This window comes from Lepidochelys olivacea, assembly GCF_965140295.1.
Source record: "Lepidochelys olivacea isolate rLepOli2 genome assembly, chromosome: 1".
Lineage (NCBI taxonomy): Eukaryota > Metazoa > Chordata > Testudines > Cheloniidae > Lepidochelys > Lepidochelys olivacea.
The window spans coordinates 138,214,266-138,232,786 of record NC_140411.1 but is presented as its reverse complement, the minus strand read 5'-3'; the positions used below and the strand labels follow the sequence as shown (position 1 = coordinate 138,232,786).

The 18,521-nt window shown below is 43.2% G+C and overlaps 1 protein-coding gene across 3 annotated transcripts in view; it reads right to left on the bottom strand.

The window, feature by feature from the left end:
- Positions 1 to 1,990: 1,990 nt before the first annotated feature.
- GLRA2 (glycine receptor alpha 2) overlaps positions 1,991 to 18,521 on the bottom strand; it is a 164,080-nt gene continuing 147,549 nt past the window's right edge. For all 3 annotated transcript variants that reach the window (XM_084623518.1, XM_084623519.1, XM_084623520.1), the window contains exon 9: positions 1,991 to 3,418. In XM_084623518.1, the coding sequence (XP_084479644.1) occupies positions 3,140 to 3,418 (279 nt within the window). In that variant the 3' untranslated portion in view covers positions 1,991 to 3,139. The remainder of the gene's footprint in view (positions 3,419 to 18,521) is intronic.

Sequence of the window (18,521 nt, the reverse complement as noted above, 5' to 3'; positions counted from 1 at the left end):
GCTAATTTGTGTGTCTGCAATTAATTTCCTTATAGCCATAAACTTTATCTTTAAAAAAATTGTAGAGATTTAGAGCTTGTATTGCTGTAATGAATGAAGCCCTGGGTTTATCTGCAGGGCAACAGCAAAGCAAGCTTCCCACTCAGAGTTCTCCCAATCTTGGGAACATCTGCTAAGAAGTTGTTTAGCCACTAACAGCCAGTTAGTGCAAAGTGTGCTGGTGAGTTTGTGCTGTGGCAGCTGGACCTGAGACCCACCAAACTCATCTCAGATAGGGACTACCAAACATCCACTTGATGGGAGGAATTTTTAATCTCTACTAACCTGGACTGGATGCATACTGGTCACCAACAGGCTCTGAAGCTCATTTGTAATGTTTTGAGACTTCCATGCCCCTCAACACTGTCACACCTTTGAGACTGAAGTGCATTTTCTGGAAAGATGAGTTTGTTAAAGTTCTGACCTTTTTGCATAGGCAGGATCTTCCACTCTCTGCACAGACAGGCAACATCTTCTGTCCACTGCTGTCAGGATGAAATCCTGACCCCATTCAAGTAAATGGTAAAACTCACATTCAGTGGGGCCAGGGGTTCACCTTCAGTGTTCTTAAACTATCCCTGTAATGTGTCCCCCACCTAGTGCTTAAAAGGACATTAACTCCCATTTCCTGGAATATTAACACTACAAATATAAGAAATAAACACAATATCCTCATTCACCTCAAAATATAATTGTGCAATTAAAAAGTAATTTTGACAATTATTCCAGCATCCTCCTGTCCATTTACATATTTTATCCCCATGATTCATCAGTCATGTTTGAAGCCACAACCTTTAGATACATTTAAACCTTTAGAGACCTCTTCCACTTCAAGCATAGGAGTATCTGGTGGGCAAGTCCAGAGTGTGTGTTTGTGTGTGTGTGGCGGCGGACAATACAGTTTATCACTGAGTTACAGAACTATTTGTGAATTAGAATGTTGGTAATCATGATTCCTGGGTTCTCTTCCTGGCTCTGGGAACACAGACATGGTTTAGTGGTTAGACAGAGAGTAGCTAAGTGTAACAACATCCTTGTTTGGGTTGGTTGTAGAAAACGAACCTGTAATCTCCGAGCATGAGCTGCTACTATCTGACTTAAAAATTAATGCTTCTACAGCCCCCAGGCTAATCAGACTCACTAACCTCTATATGTAGTCTAGCCACTAGAGAGGGACAAAGGTCCTTATTGTGACTGTTGGCTACACAAGTACATAATCTGGGCTATTTCCTCTGACAGGCAGTGTGGCAAACTGGATGGATGAGACTTGGCTGTGTCCTGTGAGTGAGCTGGCTTCTATTCTCAGTCTGACTGCACTAACCACATCCAACCTCTCCGTTATCTTAGCTGTTAAGTGGGCAAGTGATAGTCCCTAAGATAGGGGTATGTGAGGCCTTAGTTGATGAAGCTTGTGAAGTGCACAGAAATATTAAGACCAGTTTGGAGAAGATTAGAGCCAAGAGGCTTTTGGTTTGTAGTTCATTGTACCTTCCCCTAAGGCTACAGGTTATCAGGGGGAAGGGTCTCCTTTTCCTCTCATTGTACCCTGCAATACAGAGGTCTGCCTTGGGTGGCACTCTTCTCCCCAAAGGCACTACAGGGCTGATATAACTTGTGCTGATGGATAAAAGCTCTCAAGGCTCTGCTCAGTCAAACAGGATTGCTGGAAGTGTGTTAAGATCCATCCTCACCCCCTCGCCTGCCCTGGGGTGCCTCCTCTGCTGTGGTGGGAGCAGGAAGCTCAGGAGGACTAAAGTAGGCCTTCCTAGAGTTCCCCCAGCTGCTGCTTTAAGTCCCTTTTCCGCTGCTGGCGTGACTGAGAAGCTGGCTTTTATTGCAAATAGCACTACCCGAATGAAAAAGGAGCTTGAAAAGAAAAGAAAAATTAGTAGCACACTTAGCTTTATTGAAATTGAACAAATAACTTTTTTAATAAATGCTTTTACAGCAAGTGTAAAATTTTAAATGATCTTGTTATGTTTTATCTTACAGTTTCTTTTTCTGTGTAAGCAAAAATACCTTTATTTCAATTTTTTATTTTTTTCCTACTTTAAAACATGTAGCAAGGATCTGAACCATGTAGCTCTGGCACCAAAAGGTAACAGGTTATGAAAATCACAGTACAGTTTTAAAATTCTTAGGTTAGTCAATGATATTTAAAATGATCGCCACTTCGAGTAAAGATATAAATTAGAGGTCTGTAAACAAGTTGTGTTTACCTACAGAGCTATTAGTTGCAGCTACAATGAGAGCAGTAATAGAAAGAAACAGAAAGTCAATGCTAAACTGAGCTACACCAGCCAGGAAACAAGTTCTTAATAAATAGTGTGGTACAGAGTAGCACAATAGGTAAAATACAGTTTGGCACCTCAAGCTGCATGTAAAAACAGCAGAAATGAAATGAAATAAGTGCACTCTCTTAGAACAAAAATAAAATGGGCAGTTTAACTGGTTTCTATGAGTGTCAGCTATCAAATAAATAGCACAATACACAAGTTTGACCCCAAAATTACAGTTCTAATAAAGCAAGATAATATTAAAATGCACACCCACAAGGATATTAAAGTATAAATCATTTTTCCCTGTTAGTAGAAATCAGTGACAACGCACAAAAGGACTTCGTGGTGAACTGCTAACTACAGACATTTTAATGGAATGTAGCTCAGTAGACTTGTTTCAAATAGAAAGGCAGCATTATCCTGAATAAGTTTGGTCCTCTTATAACTCACTGTACTGTAGCCATTACAGTCCCATAATAGGTGTTTCAGGTTGGTCGGTTGTTTTTATTTTTTTCAATATCTTAGTGACACTGTTGAGAAAAATTTGGCCCTGTTTAAGAATGTCTGATCAATGCAGAATCTGGAAGAACAATATTGAGTGTATGTAAGGGGATCCGTATTGCATGGTCCCACGGCATTTTTTTTTGGTAGTCAGTCACTTTTTTCCTATGCTTTTTCTTCTGTTCCATTTTTTTTGTCTTATTCTCTTCAGTAGCATGGGTGAAAAAAAATCCTCAGTCCAAATGACAGAAAGACATTTCATGGTTTATTTACAAGCAAATCGCTTTGGCTACAAGGTCCCAGCAACCCCAGAGAGTTGCCTACTTCTTGTGAATATCCTCGTGCCGTATAATTTTGTACGTAATCCAGTAAAAGATGTTGAAAATGAGGAAGGCTAGTGGGAACGCAGCTCGGGATATTGTATCAATCCTTTTTGCACGGTCAACAAACTTCTTTTTGATGGACTCTGAATCTTTTGGTGGCGCCAGAGGGGGGTTTGGAGGAGTGGCCTTGACTGCGGTGCCGTCTTTGACCTGGAGACAGTGACCCATCCCATAACCACTGAAATTGAATCGACTGTCACGGGTGATGTCATCTTCCTGGAGAATAAAGGACAGAAATAAGAGGCAATCAATTGTCTGTGTAGAATACAATTAAGGTTGTAGCATCCAGGAGCACTGCAAAGTTCCTTAACAAACCAGCGGACAAGCTTTGTGGTTCGAGTTAATATAACCCTGCCCTACAAAATTCCACTGGTTCACTCACCTCAAGCTGTATAATATTTTTTGACAGGTGAGTAAATATCATGCCCTTTATCATCATCCTGATAACTAGGTGATGAAGACTCCGTGCCTGAGCTGGTAAATTGTCATGACCGTTTTGCCAAGCTGATAAAATAACAATGTTTGAGCTATAATTACTGTCAGCCCTCCACAAATGATTCAAAATCACCAAACAAGTGACTCCATTCTTTTGCGTTCTACTCGGGATGAAATGCAAGCCCAGAAGCTGCTCTAGTTCCTAAATTTGATGTGGCTGAGGACAAGAAAAGTCAGGAAGAGCGTAGAGAACTCACTTGCTGTGCTATTTATTTCACTGTTATTATTATTATTATTTCACTTTTTTTTGACTGACAGACATTTCACTGTTGATTTTAAATAAACTTTCCTGAGGCTCACGAGTGCAGAGTGCTCTCTCATGTCTCTAACCCACAGCTTTCTGATGGCAATACAGGGCAAGGGTCTGCAAAAAACAATGGGCCAGAGCTACAGCTCGTGTGAAGCTTTTTAACTCCACTGTCTCTCCTTCTGTTGAGGGTCACCCATCTGTACCACCTGCATCATCAAGCTTGCTTTGCTTACCTTAGAGCTGACATACTGATGTGAGCAAACAACAATGCATCACAAGCCATGATAAAAGAAACTAGTTATACTGAGTGAGGATAAAAGAAGTGAAGGCAACAAATAGTGCCTTTCAGACCCAAGTACTTTGGTGTGAAGACTGCCATATGCTATAATCACCAGTAGGTGTATAATTGTATTAACACAAGGCTTGTTATCGCTTGGGTCCTTTTCATCTCAAATCTTCAGCAGCGTGAAAGCGAAATGTTTTGCTCTCTTGTTGCGATTTGTTCATTTTCAGTCCTTCTGGGAAAAGCTAAAAAGGTAGAAGTTCTGCTCTTACTATTATTATAAATAAGTAAAGTGCTTAAAGATGAGACTGCTGAGACACGAGTTCAGGGCACGGTGCTTCTCTTGCATTAGTTAGTGACAGTCCTAAACCCTGCTACAATGCAGGCAGAGCCACTGCCTGCAGTGCTTTCTGGGTCACTAGCCATTGTAGACAAAATACAAAGGCAGGATGTGGAAGGTGATTAAAGGACAGCAGTTGTGTTATCACATGTATTTATTTTAAATATATACATATATTCTGTAATTTGTGAGGGTGCTTTAGGAGGAAGTATAGCCTATCGGACTGAGCACAGGACTAGGAGACTCCAGAGTTCTAGTCCCAACTCAGCCACTGCCTTGTTGTGTGTCGCTGGGCAAATCATTTCAATGCTCCAGGCCTGATTCTGATCTTACGCTACTGTAAATCCAGATAACACACCTGGAGTCACTTCCAATTTATACCAGTGTAACTGAATGCAGATTCTAGCCCCTGTATTCAATTTTTCCATCTGCAAAAGGGGTATAATAAATACCTACCTCATGAATTGTAAAGAATAAGTTGTTGTTATATGTGCAGTATATCAAAGATAGAAAATGCTATTCTGTAGGAATACGGTAGTATTACCTTTATTATTTTGTTTTTAAAAAGAACTTTTTCAGTAACCTTTATAAATACCAAAGATACACATAGAAATGCAAGCAGCAAGATGTTCTTACAACAGGTAACAAACTGGTTTTTCTCTGTTGCATGATAAATTATTCTTGCTCAACAGCCCACAGGGTGGGGGAAGTATAGTTATTTTACTTACTGAAAATATACAATACTAGTTTCTAGGTGCCTCGATGACATGCAAAATACAATCCATTATAATAAAACAAAACAATAGAGAAATAGCAACGGCTCCCAACAAACCAAGCCCTTCTGCAAGAAACATAACCCAACATCACATTCTTCTATTCTCCCACCCCCAGCTCCCTCCATCTCACACATTTTAGCTCTTCCCAGAATGGCCTTTGCTGTGTTCCTTGAACATCAACAGACTCAGGCTATATCAGACCAAGGGAGGGAGTGTATTCCAAATTTAAGGTGCCTTTCAGCTCCAGCTCCTCAATGTGCTTGTAGCCCAGAAACCGAAAGCCTGTTTCTCAGGTCTAAGCTAACCACAAACTTGCACCAGTTTAACTACAGTTGTGTGTTTTTAAATAGATTTAATTAAATCAGTTCAAGTGTGTGTGTAGATAAGGCCTCAGATAGTCAAGCCCCACACTATTTATGGCTTTCTAAATTAAAAATCTATGTTAAACTCCATCTAGAAGCCAACAAACATCCACTGCAGAAGATAATGTGTCAGTGTCGTGCCCACTTAATAAGTGAACTTGCTTCAACTGCTAAATGAATGCAAGCTTAGCCTAATACAGCACATTGCCACTAGCCAGTCTAGATGAATTAAAGATGTGGGTTATCGAGAGGAGGGTCACAGCTGAGTGAAACAGTCCCAATCTCCTAGCCAGGCACAGACAGAAAAAAAGCAGCCATTTTCACTGGTAATGGTCTACGAAGACTCCCAAATTCCACACTTGAGTAACTCACTTTCAATCAAAGAAACAGCTGTGGGCCCAGATCCTGAACTGTGGCCAAGAAACATTCAGAAACAGGCTCCATGATATGGAAATGAAATGTAACGGTCTCCCTGTAAGATATTCTTAATTTTATGTCCATTTATGGAAATGATAAAGGGTGTGTGTGTAGTTTAGTTTGTATGGAGAGCTGTAACTTGCATGGGGTTATAATAAATGAAAAAGAAATATGAGCAAGATTGAAGTGCTGTGTCCCTTAACTGTTCATTCCCAGACTGTCAGAAGAATTGTGCTGTGAAAATTAAATATGACACTTGTCTGTAGGAGGCGACACCATAGTGTAGGGCATAATTACTGTGCTCTCTACATGTACACCAAGCTTGATCAAATCCAGTGGATTGCCTGGAGAACCAAACTATCTGGGCTCCTCTGCGGTATGTGAATGACTCTGTCTGGATGTTAAGTCTCTCAGGACAATGAAGTTTGGAGACTTCATTCCTGCTGGGGCACCTGGATTGGCCACTGTCGGAGGACAGGATACTGGGCTAGATGGATCTTTGGTCTGACCCAGTATGGCTGTTCTTATGACTCCATAACCAGGTTGGATAACAGTTCTGCCAGTCCATTTGTGATGTACACACAGTCGTCTGGTCAGCATATCAGCGGGAATCTCACATTAGTCTGCCTCTGGGTATACATAGCAGAAGCATTCATTCCCATTATTTTGCTTTGGGGGTTATTTCCCTTTCTGCACCAAATGGATATAGCATAACAACCTCACTTTCCTTGTCCTGCCTGGGCTTATGCAGGTCTGAGTAGACTATAGTGTGGTTATTTTAAATGTATGTAATTAGTGCTGCATTTTAATTAAAATGTGAGACAATCATTAACAGGGCTGCCAAATTGTGACAGAAGGGAACGGGAGTTTTATTAAAGAAGTGAGTTTGCATGCAGGAAAATCCTTCAACCCAGAGATCCCAGCTGAGATGAAGCACACAGAGCAATAGAGGCAAATGCCTGAAGAACCCAGGACAGAGAGGCAGAGATCAGAGATGCACAGAGACCCAAGGGAAGTGGTGTGGTGGGAGCAAAGCTGATTTGGGCTTGATTCCACTCTGTTTAAGTTTAAAGCTGCACTCACTGCAGGGAAGTCAGTGTAGTTAGACCAATGTAAAACCAGATCTGTTTGGGTGAGGTCTGTGGGTCAGTGACAAACTCCAGAACCCTATCTGCCCACAAGGCAACCAAATACAATTTAATTTACAACTACATTTGCTAAAACCTAAAAACTTCCCAAACTGTAAATACGTAGGATAAACTTCTCTGACACAAGTCTGCCTGCCTTTCTCATTGATTTCTATGGGGAATGAATTTCTGACCAGCCTAATTGCTCTCAGTGAGTGGAAAATGGTTGCCCATTTTTAAAGGGGCTTTAATTCTGCTCACTCTGTGCACCTGGTGCATGACAGCCTCCAGGTACCACCACCATGTATCCCTCACCGCTACAGTCCGGCAAGGGAAACACCTCCACCAGAGCCAACAATTGAGATCCTGAGGTTGTCTGCTGCACTGGGATTATTCTTTGACAGTAAATTCCCAAGTGCTTTCACCCAGCCCAGGTTTAAATGTTTCAGGCAATGTGGCTTCCACGACTTCCCTTGGGAAATTACTCTATGGTCTATGCTTCAGCTCGAATCAATTTGAGGGACTTATTCTCTGTCCTGGACAGTCCCGGTCATCTGATCCAGTGAAGAGGACAAAATGATGTAGCATTGTAGTGTCTTAGCTGACTCCCAGGACTTGGTTACAGTTCTAGTGTGGTTGGCAGCCCAACAGATCTCACCGTTAGGAATCTTTTCCTGATTTTTTCAGCTTTGGTTTTCAATTCTTTCAATTTTCCCTCTTTTCAGTGAGACCGTATTTAGGGCTAGATTGTAAGAAAACAATCCCCCCTAAGTAAGGGGCAGCGCCTATCTCGGAGTCACTGTGTGGTCCCTGGGGAAGCAGTGTCACCTGCAGCAGCCTTTTGATAGACAGTGATGACTTCCCTTTTTATGCCTGCTGGCTTGTGAAATGGGTGAGGGAGGGTGGATTTAAGGATTCACCCATGCCCTGCATGCTTACCTACATCCCACTCATATGCATGGAAAGGAGAGTGGCAACCCTACAGAGGGTTCCCCAACCTGAGCTGTGACCCACAATGTAGGTAGCCTATACAGGAAATTAAGTGAGTACCTTATGCACCCATACTCCCCCTCTAGTTCCACTGAGCAAGCAACAGTCTTCCCCAGCAAAGAAGGAAGCCTGGCAGCTACCAACAGCAAAAGAAGGAATGATAAAAGAGGACAATCCATGCCATGTTGTGGGGATGTGGGGAACCAGCTGAATTCCCCTGCCATCTTTGAGTGTTTCCCATATCACTGCCACTTACTTCGGTCGAACATAACAAATACATGCATATAATTCCTCCAGCTAAAGATTAGCCATGCGGAGAAGGAAAAGAACATGCTTTTTTCCTCCACTGATAGATCCTCTCCTTTAAACTATACACTAAAACCACAAACATCCAGAGAGAGAGATTACCACAGCTTCCTCAGACAGACCTCATGCATTTAATTTATGCAAATGCTTCTCAAAACTAATTAAACATTTCAAATGATATTAATAATTTAAAATCCTTCGCTAAAAATAGACAGGAATGTCTGCACGGTCTTAAAAGTATTCACATGGAAGTTCCATTAGGTTTGTTTGGGTTTTTTGCAGCAAGTAAAGACAATTGACAAATCAATGCCTTTTCCAATTATCAGTTTTAAGCACTGAGCTTCTCATCAGTAAAGTGTTGGGTTTTCTCCATATCTTACATACTATAGATTATCCTCTTTCCTGGCTTTGCATATCATTTATGTTCTGCTAGCCAAAAATCTCAATCATCTGGATTTCACTGGTGATTTTTACATGGCTCTGAAGTGAGATTGGGTTAAACAAAGTTGTTGCATTTTAAAAACATCCTGACAGCTTGATGCTATTAGGAATTTACTACCACAAATTCTCCGTTGTCTTTTCATTTTTATCTGCTTTTATAAAAGGATCATTCTATTAAAGCATTTTTTTATTCATAGCAAATGAGACATCATAAGATTAAAGATCAATAGGCATTCAAAGATACAGCAACCTGATCTGTTAACCTTTTACGCAATAGTTTTTTCATTGGGTAAGTGATAAATGCAAACTCCCACAAGGTCATTAATAATATGCATAGGATGGAAATGAAATAAGGCCTGTGTAAAATTTGACCATAATCATGTACACCAAGCCCAAGTTTGCTATATGGTCTTGTACAATTGATAGTTGTTTACCATATAGACTGCATTGCATGTATTTGTGTTTGGGCATCTCTTTGCTATAATGGTCTGCATTCCTTACTTGTTGTCTATGGTATGATAGATTTGGAAGGAGTTTGGGGAATACTCAATGGGATAAAAATTAACTCATCTGTATAGTGGGCCAGCCCACTTTATTGCTTTCCAGTCTTGAGAACAGGAGCAGTGACACATCCAGTAGAGAACAGGAGCAGCCTTTAATGGAAAAAAGGGAATTATGGAAATAGGAGTTATTTTACATGCCACTATCAGTTTCCTCCTCCCAGCTGTCTCCTCCTTTGCCTCTGCTGGCTGCAGTAAAATCTCAGCAGTCCACTCTCTCCCTTTTACTCCTTTTCCCATCATATCATCAGCCTGCTAACCCCCAGCCCTGGCCATCGCCTGTTTTCTCTGCTGCCACTCCCATACCACTGCCTCTGGAGAAAGTCTCAAGACCATGCAGATTTTCACCGGGGTGGTTTGCTCATCCTTCTTTTTCAAAATGGTCCTGGCCAAACAGCATCATGTTGCCATTGTCACTGGCTCCTAGGCCCATCACATCCATTGTCTATTTGCCACATGCAACTCCCTTCACAAATCCTCTTCTCTTCCTGCCCCCTCCTCCTGTTCTATATAAGATCTCGCTCTCTTTTCCAAAGAGAAGACCAACAAGCTTTCCCATGATTTCTCTTTCCAGCCCCTTTCCTTTCCTTCTCTAAGGCTATGACTAGACTGGGTGGGGATGCACGGATGTAACTATGCCAACACTCTTCTCATTCTCCTCCAGAATTAATGCCCTCACCTGCTGAATACTTCTAATCCCTCACCCTGCTCCTATGAGTCCATTCCCTCCTGCCTCTTAACCTGATTTAACCCCAACATCTCCCTCCTCCTCAATTTCTCTTTACTCTTTGGATCCTCCCTCTCTAAATAAAAGCATACAGGGGACTCCCCCATTCTCAGTAAAATGCCATTGGATTCACCAGACTGTCCCGCTTCCACCGTATCTCTTTCCTTCCCTTAATCTCTAACCTCTTTAAATATGTCATTTATAATTATTGCCTAAAATTCACTGATCTCTGCCAGTCTGTGTTCTGTCCCCTTCACGCCACCAAAACCACCTCACAAAGATCTCTAGTGACCTCTTCTTAGCCAAATCTCAAGGTCCCCACAGCATCTCACTCTTGACCTGTCCACTGCTTCTGCAATTCTGTCCTCTCCCAGTTCTATTCCTAATGTTCTAACTGTTACTTCAGCATCTCTTTTGGTGGGTCCTTCTTGTTCATCCTCCCAGTATCAATAGGAGTGCCACAGGGCTCTCTCCTCCCGCCTTCGTGATTTACACCTTTTCTTTGTGTGGCCCATCACTTCACTCAGTTTCAATCATCATATCTATGCTGATGACTCTCATATCTATCTCTGTACCCCAAATTCGTGTCTCTCCATCCAATCCTGCACCTCAGTTTCTCTTTCTTAACTTGCTCCTAAACAAACGCCTTATCTTCCTCTTCCAAAGCATCTCCTTTCTCCGTGTCACTGGATCATGTAGGAGGGTACAAAGCAGCTGGAGCATTCTGCTGAATGTGACTTTTAGATATTTGTTAGCCCAATAACCTCACCCAGTGCCCTCATAGTCAACATTTGAGCTTCTTGTGGACTTCAGATTTCTGCATTCTCATCCTTTGTCCAAAAAAAAAATTTGCTCTTAGAGGAACAGTTCTGAGGCCCAGCTGGACTCCTAAGAACACTAACATAAAAAACGTTGGGTCACAGGCTCTTGATTGCCAAACCTGTTTCAGTGAAAACAATATAGACTTGGCTACTAAGGTACATGAATTTCTCTCTCTCTTTAGTTTCTGAGAATAACTAAACATGCTTGAATGCTTACACTGATTTTAAGTGACTTCGAAATGTAGACTTTTAAATAGAAGTTGAACAGAAAACCAGCTAAACAGAAGAACACACATCTGTTTTTGGAAATTCATATAGTTTCCCATATCTCAAAATAGTTCTAATTATGCAAGACATTTTGCAACAGCTCATGATCTATTTGTACTACATTTCACTAAATAGGCCATTCCCAGATCCTGACATGAAAAACTGAAGTATCGTTGAATCATGTTGATCGGCCCTTCCCTGTCTTGGCTTATTCTGATGGCTCAGAAACTTGCTGCATGATCCGCTTACTGAATTTTGGAAAATGAATACTAAAAGTATGCAAACCCAGAATGTGGGATTTTGTTATTTTTCTAAGTTTGGAGCTTAACAGAAAGAGTTGCCAATCATGCATATTAGATGGTGCTCTATGCTACGCAAAACTCAATAACTTGCTAAATTATCCATAAGAAGAGAGATTAATGATTCAGCATAGTGCTGGAACTGCAGTGCCATGCCCGGTAATAACAGGTACAGTAATGGCATCTGCCTTTTCTTATATGTTCTAAATTTATACCTGTGTGCTAAATTCTATATTAGCATACACAACGCCTACAGGAACACATGCTTAATAGATAAGCAATATTTGTTTAAGCTTTAGGTGTTTGCTAAAGATAAGGCTCAAACTGATGTGTTTTCAACTACTGTTGGTTCTATTCTTAGAGAATGAAGTTTGGCACTCAATAACATCAATTGCAATATGTTCTTTTTATACTTGAAGGAATGTCAGTGTCTTGAAATTAAGGGGTGGAGGAGTGGGGGAATTAGGAGAGAGGGATTTGGGGCTGCAGCAAGGGGAGGGGGGCTTTGGGGAGCAGGATAAATGGGGATGGGAAGTAGGAGAGGTGAGGGAGATTGGGGGCTCAGATGAGGGAGGTGTGGCACGCCAGCTCTGCCAGTGCAGCAGAACCATGCAGCCCCAAATTCCCCCTGCCCCCAGTGCACCCCAACCCCCTGCACCCCACAGCTCTGCCAATGTACCCCAATCCATGCACAAACCCTACACACATCCACACCCATAGACTGTAGCTCTTTGGGGCAGGAAGCGTCTCTGTTATTAAAGTGGTGCAGCAGCACCCCTACAGGTAAGGTTGTCTCACAACTTCTATTTAAAAGTCTACCTTTCTAAGTCATTTAAAATCAACCTGTTTTGTTGGATTCCTTTGAAAATTTGGTGCATCTCAGAAGGATGCAGGGTAAGGTTAGTGACCCAAATTTGGGGTCCTTTGAGCTAGGGGTCATGGAGAGGTAAACCCTGAAAAAAACAGCATTTTTTCAAAAGGTTTCTAAATGGCTTTTATTTTATTTATTTATTTATTTATTTTTGGGTACAGAGCTGGAGATCCAACTATCGAGGTGATGCAGGTCAAAATGGTCACAGTCTGACTAGCTTTATCCAAGGTAGTGCATGGCACCCACTACATCTTTGGGAGACCCAAATTGAGAACAGCATCTAAGCACATATTCCCTTCTTCTCTTACACAGATGTGTAGTCTGGAAGGACTGCAGTGTGCATGCACCAATAAAGGAAAAAAACAGGAGAGGGTTTCTATAAAGCCACTTTATGCTTGCCTGGGTGGTTCAAAGGAATAAGAAAATGTATCCATGTCTTACCTGAAACTGTCCTTTCATGGACTAATGAGGTCTCCAGACCCAGGACGTTGGGCACTCTGCTCTATGCAGCCCCAGAGGAAGGCCAAACCTGTCAATAAGAGGCAGGGGAGTTGTGGCTCCACCTCTGAGAAACTGCCAATTGAGACACTTCCATAGCCTAGCACTTTATATCAGTAAGGAAAATTAAGATCTAAGACAAAAGAGAACAACCCTCCTGCAGAGCAAGGAATTCAATGAACAAAGAAACACTGAGTGCCAATTTATTATTCAATATATTTTCCCAATTAACACCCCATACAGGGCAGGGGGATCTGTGGACCTCAGTACTCCAAGAAAGGAAATGTTCAGGTAAGACAGAAAAAAATGTCCTATTCTTATTTGTAATGATGTCCATTGAGCCATCACATTGAGATTTTCATAGAAGTGCCCACTTTGGGAGGGATGGGGGGGGGTGGAGAACAACAACATTCAGTTATGTATAGATGTGAAAGAGGATAACCTTTTCCTAATAGTTACTGGGATACCACAGTAAAGAACATCTGTCTACTGAAGGCAGCATCAAATGGCTGGATGTTCAGCTTGTAGAATTTTGAAGGTAGCATGAACAGTTGCTCAGGTGGCTGCTTTACTTGTATGAGGAATATGATCTTTCTGCCCATGAATTTGCCATGGCTCTGAGGGAGAGAGCTCCGACATTGGAAGATGGAGCTAGGCTTTTTGATTTGTAAATTTCTGATATACGGTATCTCAGCCATCTGGAAATGGATGTTTTCAAAGTCTGACACCGGATAATAGAGCACAAAGCTTTTGTCCTTCTGGCCTGAGCTGTGCAGTGAATAGATCAGGGGTTGGCAACCTTTCAGAAGTAATGTGCCGAGTCTTCATTTATTCACTCTAATTTAAGGTTTTGTGTGCCGGTAATATATTTTAACGTTTTTAGAAGGTCTCTCTCTAAAAATCTCTATATTATATAACTAAACTATTGTTGTATGTAAAGTAAACAAGGTTATTAAAGTGTTTAAGAAGCTTCATTTAAAATTAAATTAAAATGCTTATCTTATCAGTTTAGTGCAGTGGTTCTTAACCTGGGGTGCACGCACCCTCCGGGGGTGCGAGACATGTGAGATTTTTTTAGACCGTAAATCATTGAAAACACGAATGAAGCACAGGCACATAAGTACAACTACTTTGTGTCATCAAACATTATGTATTTATTAACATTATACATTTTTTAACCATTACTGTAATATACAAAAAGTTTTTAAGCTAACTGTAGTGTAATTTTTTATAAAGCGCTGGGCCCAGGCCAGGAGCAGAGCCCTGGGCTGGCTGCCAATACCCCAAGCCGGCAGGAGAGCTGAGCAGGGCCAGGGTCCCGGACCCCAGCTGGCAGGGGGCCAGGCAGCTGGAACCCCAGACCAGCAGCAAGGTGAGCAGGGTCGGCAACTGGTATCCCAGGCTGGCAGCAGGCTGAGCCGGGCAGATGGCTGGGACCCCAGCTGGCAAGGGCCTGGCAGCTGGAACCCCAGACTCAGCGGACTGAGCTGGGTGGCAGACAGAACCCCAGACCGGCAGTGGCTCACCCACTGCCGGTCTGGGGTTCCGCCGGCTCCTGCCAGCGCGGTCCTGGCCACTGGCCCCACTCAGCCCGCTGGCAGCCGGGGGTTCCGTTCACCCAGGCAGGCAGCGGGCTAAGTGGGGCCGGCGGCCAGGACCCTGGCTGGCAGCAGCATGCCAGTAAAAATCGGCTCGCGTGCCACCTTTTGGTATGCGTGCCGCAGGTTGCCGACCCCTGGAATAGATACATTAGGAGCTCTGCAGACATCCACAGTATGCCACAGTTTCTCTTTGAATGGGTTGGAGCTGAACAGAAGGATGGAAGAACAATGTCCTGTGCTTTTATAGAGCCTGAAGCTAATCTTTAATATGAAGCTAGGGTCAATTCTGAGGACCACTTTAGCTTTAGGGAATGTGCAGTGTGGAAGTTCCAGGAAAAGAGCTCCTAACCCCAAACCCCTGTGAACAGACATGATAGTCATAAAACAAGCCATTTAATTATTAAAAAGTAGGGACACCTTCGTGAGTGGTTGACATGGAAGGTCTGTAATGGCACCGAGAACCAGATAAGGTCTCATAGAATAACTTTATGCAGGGCAGGAGGAGGTAGCAGAGATGCTGCTGTCGTAAGAAAAATGTTGGACATCTGGGTCAGAAGAGATTCACTACGTCTCTACTGCATAAAGGATGCAAGGCAAAGCAGTAACTTGTTCTTTGCGAGTGTGAACTGCCATAGTCCATTTTGAAGAAATTCAAGAGTCTATGGTACCAATGCAGATTTGGGGTGCGGAGGAGTTGGGGGAGGACTTAAGACCCTTGTCTTGACACCAGTGGTTAAAGCTCCATCAAACCCTGGCATACGCTCAGTTAGTAGATGTACTGGCTAAACCTCGTTGGCTTACGAGGCTCTGTTCAAGAATTAGGCAGCTAGGCTCAGACTGTCTGGATTTTGATGCATGAGATTAACTGGCCATTTTAATACCATGTCCCTTCTGGATGGAAAGCAGATGGGAGGTCTTTGTACCCTGTCAAGGAGATCAGAAAGCCAAGGTCTCCTTGACCAAAATGGGGATGCCAGAATTACCAGTGCTGCTTCTCTGTAGCATTTTGGTGAGGAGAGAAAAGGGTGGGAAAGCATATGAATACCTTTTGGCCATCTTTGCAACAAGGCATCTTTTGCCTTGTCTCTGTGATCCCACCAGCAAAAGAATAACACTGAAACCTTGTCATTTAGGTAGGAGGTAAACAGATCTGTCACTGAGAGACTAAATTTCTTTTACCAGGAGATGAAACACCTCTAGGTGTAGTTCCTGTTCTGGATGATCTAACTTTTGCCTGATGAGCCAGTCAGCTGTAACATTCAATTTTGCCTTGGATCTGGGAGCAAACTGACTGCGCATTGTCCTTTTCCCAAGTCGTCAGGAGGTGAGCTTCTCTTTGAAGGACTGCAAACCTTGTTCCCTTTGTCTGTAGATGTATGACATGGCTGAGATGTAGTTTGCCATGATTAGCACTTGAGGTAAGTCAAAATATGGGAGCAGAGTCTTGACACCATATGGATTGCCCTGAGCTATCGCAAGTTTATGCTGTGCTTGCTCTCTTGTTTGGACTAGATTGGACAGTCTTCCTTGGACAGTCCTTAATCTGTGTGAATGACCCTAGAATCCTCCTGGTGTGAGATGCCTTTGCTGGTGGGTGGATAAAAGATAGTTGAGAGAGGAATAAGAAAAACCTCTATAATGTCCCCATGTGAGCATCGACCCACTAAGAATATCCACATGGGAGACCACTGATCCTGGATGAGACAGAGGCATATGAATGCATACTCTCCTGGAGAGGCTGGCTGTTTTGAAAAGATTTCTCTGCTTCTCCAGCCTTTCCTTCAATAAGCAACTTTGCAGAGGACAGTAACTCAGAGATTGGGAATATGCTGAGACTGGTAACTGACTCACAAAACGGTGGCTCTGCAGTGTCTTTATTGCTTCAGTGGCACAGGCTCTGGCTGACACTGGATGAGATTTGGAGAAGAAGGTCACCCAGGAAGGGATAGACATAGAACCCTTGTTTTCTGACAGCTGCTATTAACACTACCAGCACTTTCGTAAACACTTGCATCATTGTAGCTAAACCAAAGGGCAAGGGCCTGTATTGGTAATGTTGCGCTCCCAGAGCAAAACTGAGGAAGCATCTGTCAGGCTCTTGAGTTGGGATCTGGAGAAAGGCATCCTTCACATCTATAGATGTCATTCAGTCCCATCCGTTGATGGCAGTGAGTGTGGATTTTAAGGTCACCATTTTGAAAATTTTATTTTATTTATTTTATTTATTAATTTTAATGATCTGTAGAGATATTTGATGTCGAGACGTGCCCTGTAGCCATTTAAAAAAACAAAAAACAAAACAAGGAACAATACAATGTAAAGCTTTTTTTTTCTCTGAAGAGACAGGATGGGTTCAATTGCTCCCATTTGTAGGACATCTAGGATGGATTTCTGCATACCCTGACTCCTCCTCAGGTTCAAAGCTCTTTTTTTAAATAGGTTGAGAGAGACCATACTTGCAGTACCATCCACCCACGTTAGCATTGCTTGTGAAAGCATGTGAGGCACTTAGGGTGTCAGCGGGCAATTCTCTGGTGTTTGTTTATTCTTGTTGGCCTGATGCCCTAAGTTGCAGGGTCTATTGCAGCTGCACAGGTGAGCCTCAGGGAAAAAAGTCTGGGAACGCCTGTGCTAGAGGCATCCCTGAATCAGATTCTTTAGAAGATGGAAATTGGGGGCTTTCTTGTGCTTTATGTTAAAGTGACGAAAGGGTTCTGAACATTTGTGAGACTTTATTATTCCTCCACTTGATCCTCCTCCTCCTCAGATTGATGGTTCCCTAGAAGTGTGTGTGTGAGGGGGGGAAACTTTATAGTTGCTCTTTTGAGAAGCTTTCTTGCCCTGAGAGAGAGGAGTTTGTGCTGAACTGTGGCCGGAACGGGACTTCCCAGGGTCTTATGATTTGTTAAAGGGAACTTCCTGGAAGTGGCCTGGAGATAGTTGGAACCCATTCCAGGAGCACCACAGGCTCCAAACCTGGACATTCACAGGGAGTCCTTGGCCTGTTTGCTGCACTGGGAGAGAGTGCTGGGCTGACATTCCTGGCAGGGAGTAACCGAGCCACTGCAGGGTTGGGCAGGGATGTGCTGTGGAATAGAGGCTCCTGAAGGCTCCTTACCAGGCTCTCCTTGCTCTCTCTCTGTCCAGATCCCTGTCAGTAGCGCCTTGCCACCGCAGCAGTGCTGGGGAGTGTCTGGGCAGCTGCTCTGTGATTAATGGAGGCGGCTGTGAATGTCGGCTCCAGTGGCTGGGTCAAAAACTTCCCTGGCTCTTTAATTCTGTATATTAATCTCTACTCCCACCGCATGGGGGATGAGGAGGAAGGAACCTCTCCTGGCTGATCTCGAAGTGCTGCTGTTGCTTGTGCCAGGCCCCACGGGATTTTGCTGCTGAGATGTTGCCCATGTTTCTTGGGGGCTTTCCTATGTGGGGAAGGAGGCTGCTGGAAACGCTGTCCCTGTCTGACCACTTGAAAGAGGCTGGGGCCTCCACAGAACAGGTACAGGTACAGGTCTCCCTGCAGGCATGTAATCAGCAGGGGAGATACAGGAGACCATCTCTTGTGTTCCCTCTCATCATTCTCCATCATGTTGCAAGTCAGTGGACTGGGTCTTAGGACACCTGGGCTCAATTTATGGCTCTGCCATAGACGGTGTGAGTTTGAGCAGTCTCTTAATCTCGCAGGCCCAGATCCTCAAAGGTATTTAGGTGCCTAACTCCCATTGGCCCTGTCAAAAGGGGTGAAATTAAATTCCTACACACACCCCTGGGAGTCACCTAGATATGACAGTGAAGGGGACCAAGTAACTGGACAGATAGTAAAATGAGAGGACCTTGTGTACAGATCTAGAGCAGTTGCCCAGCTTACAGTGATGGAGTGTACTACCT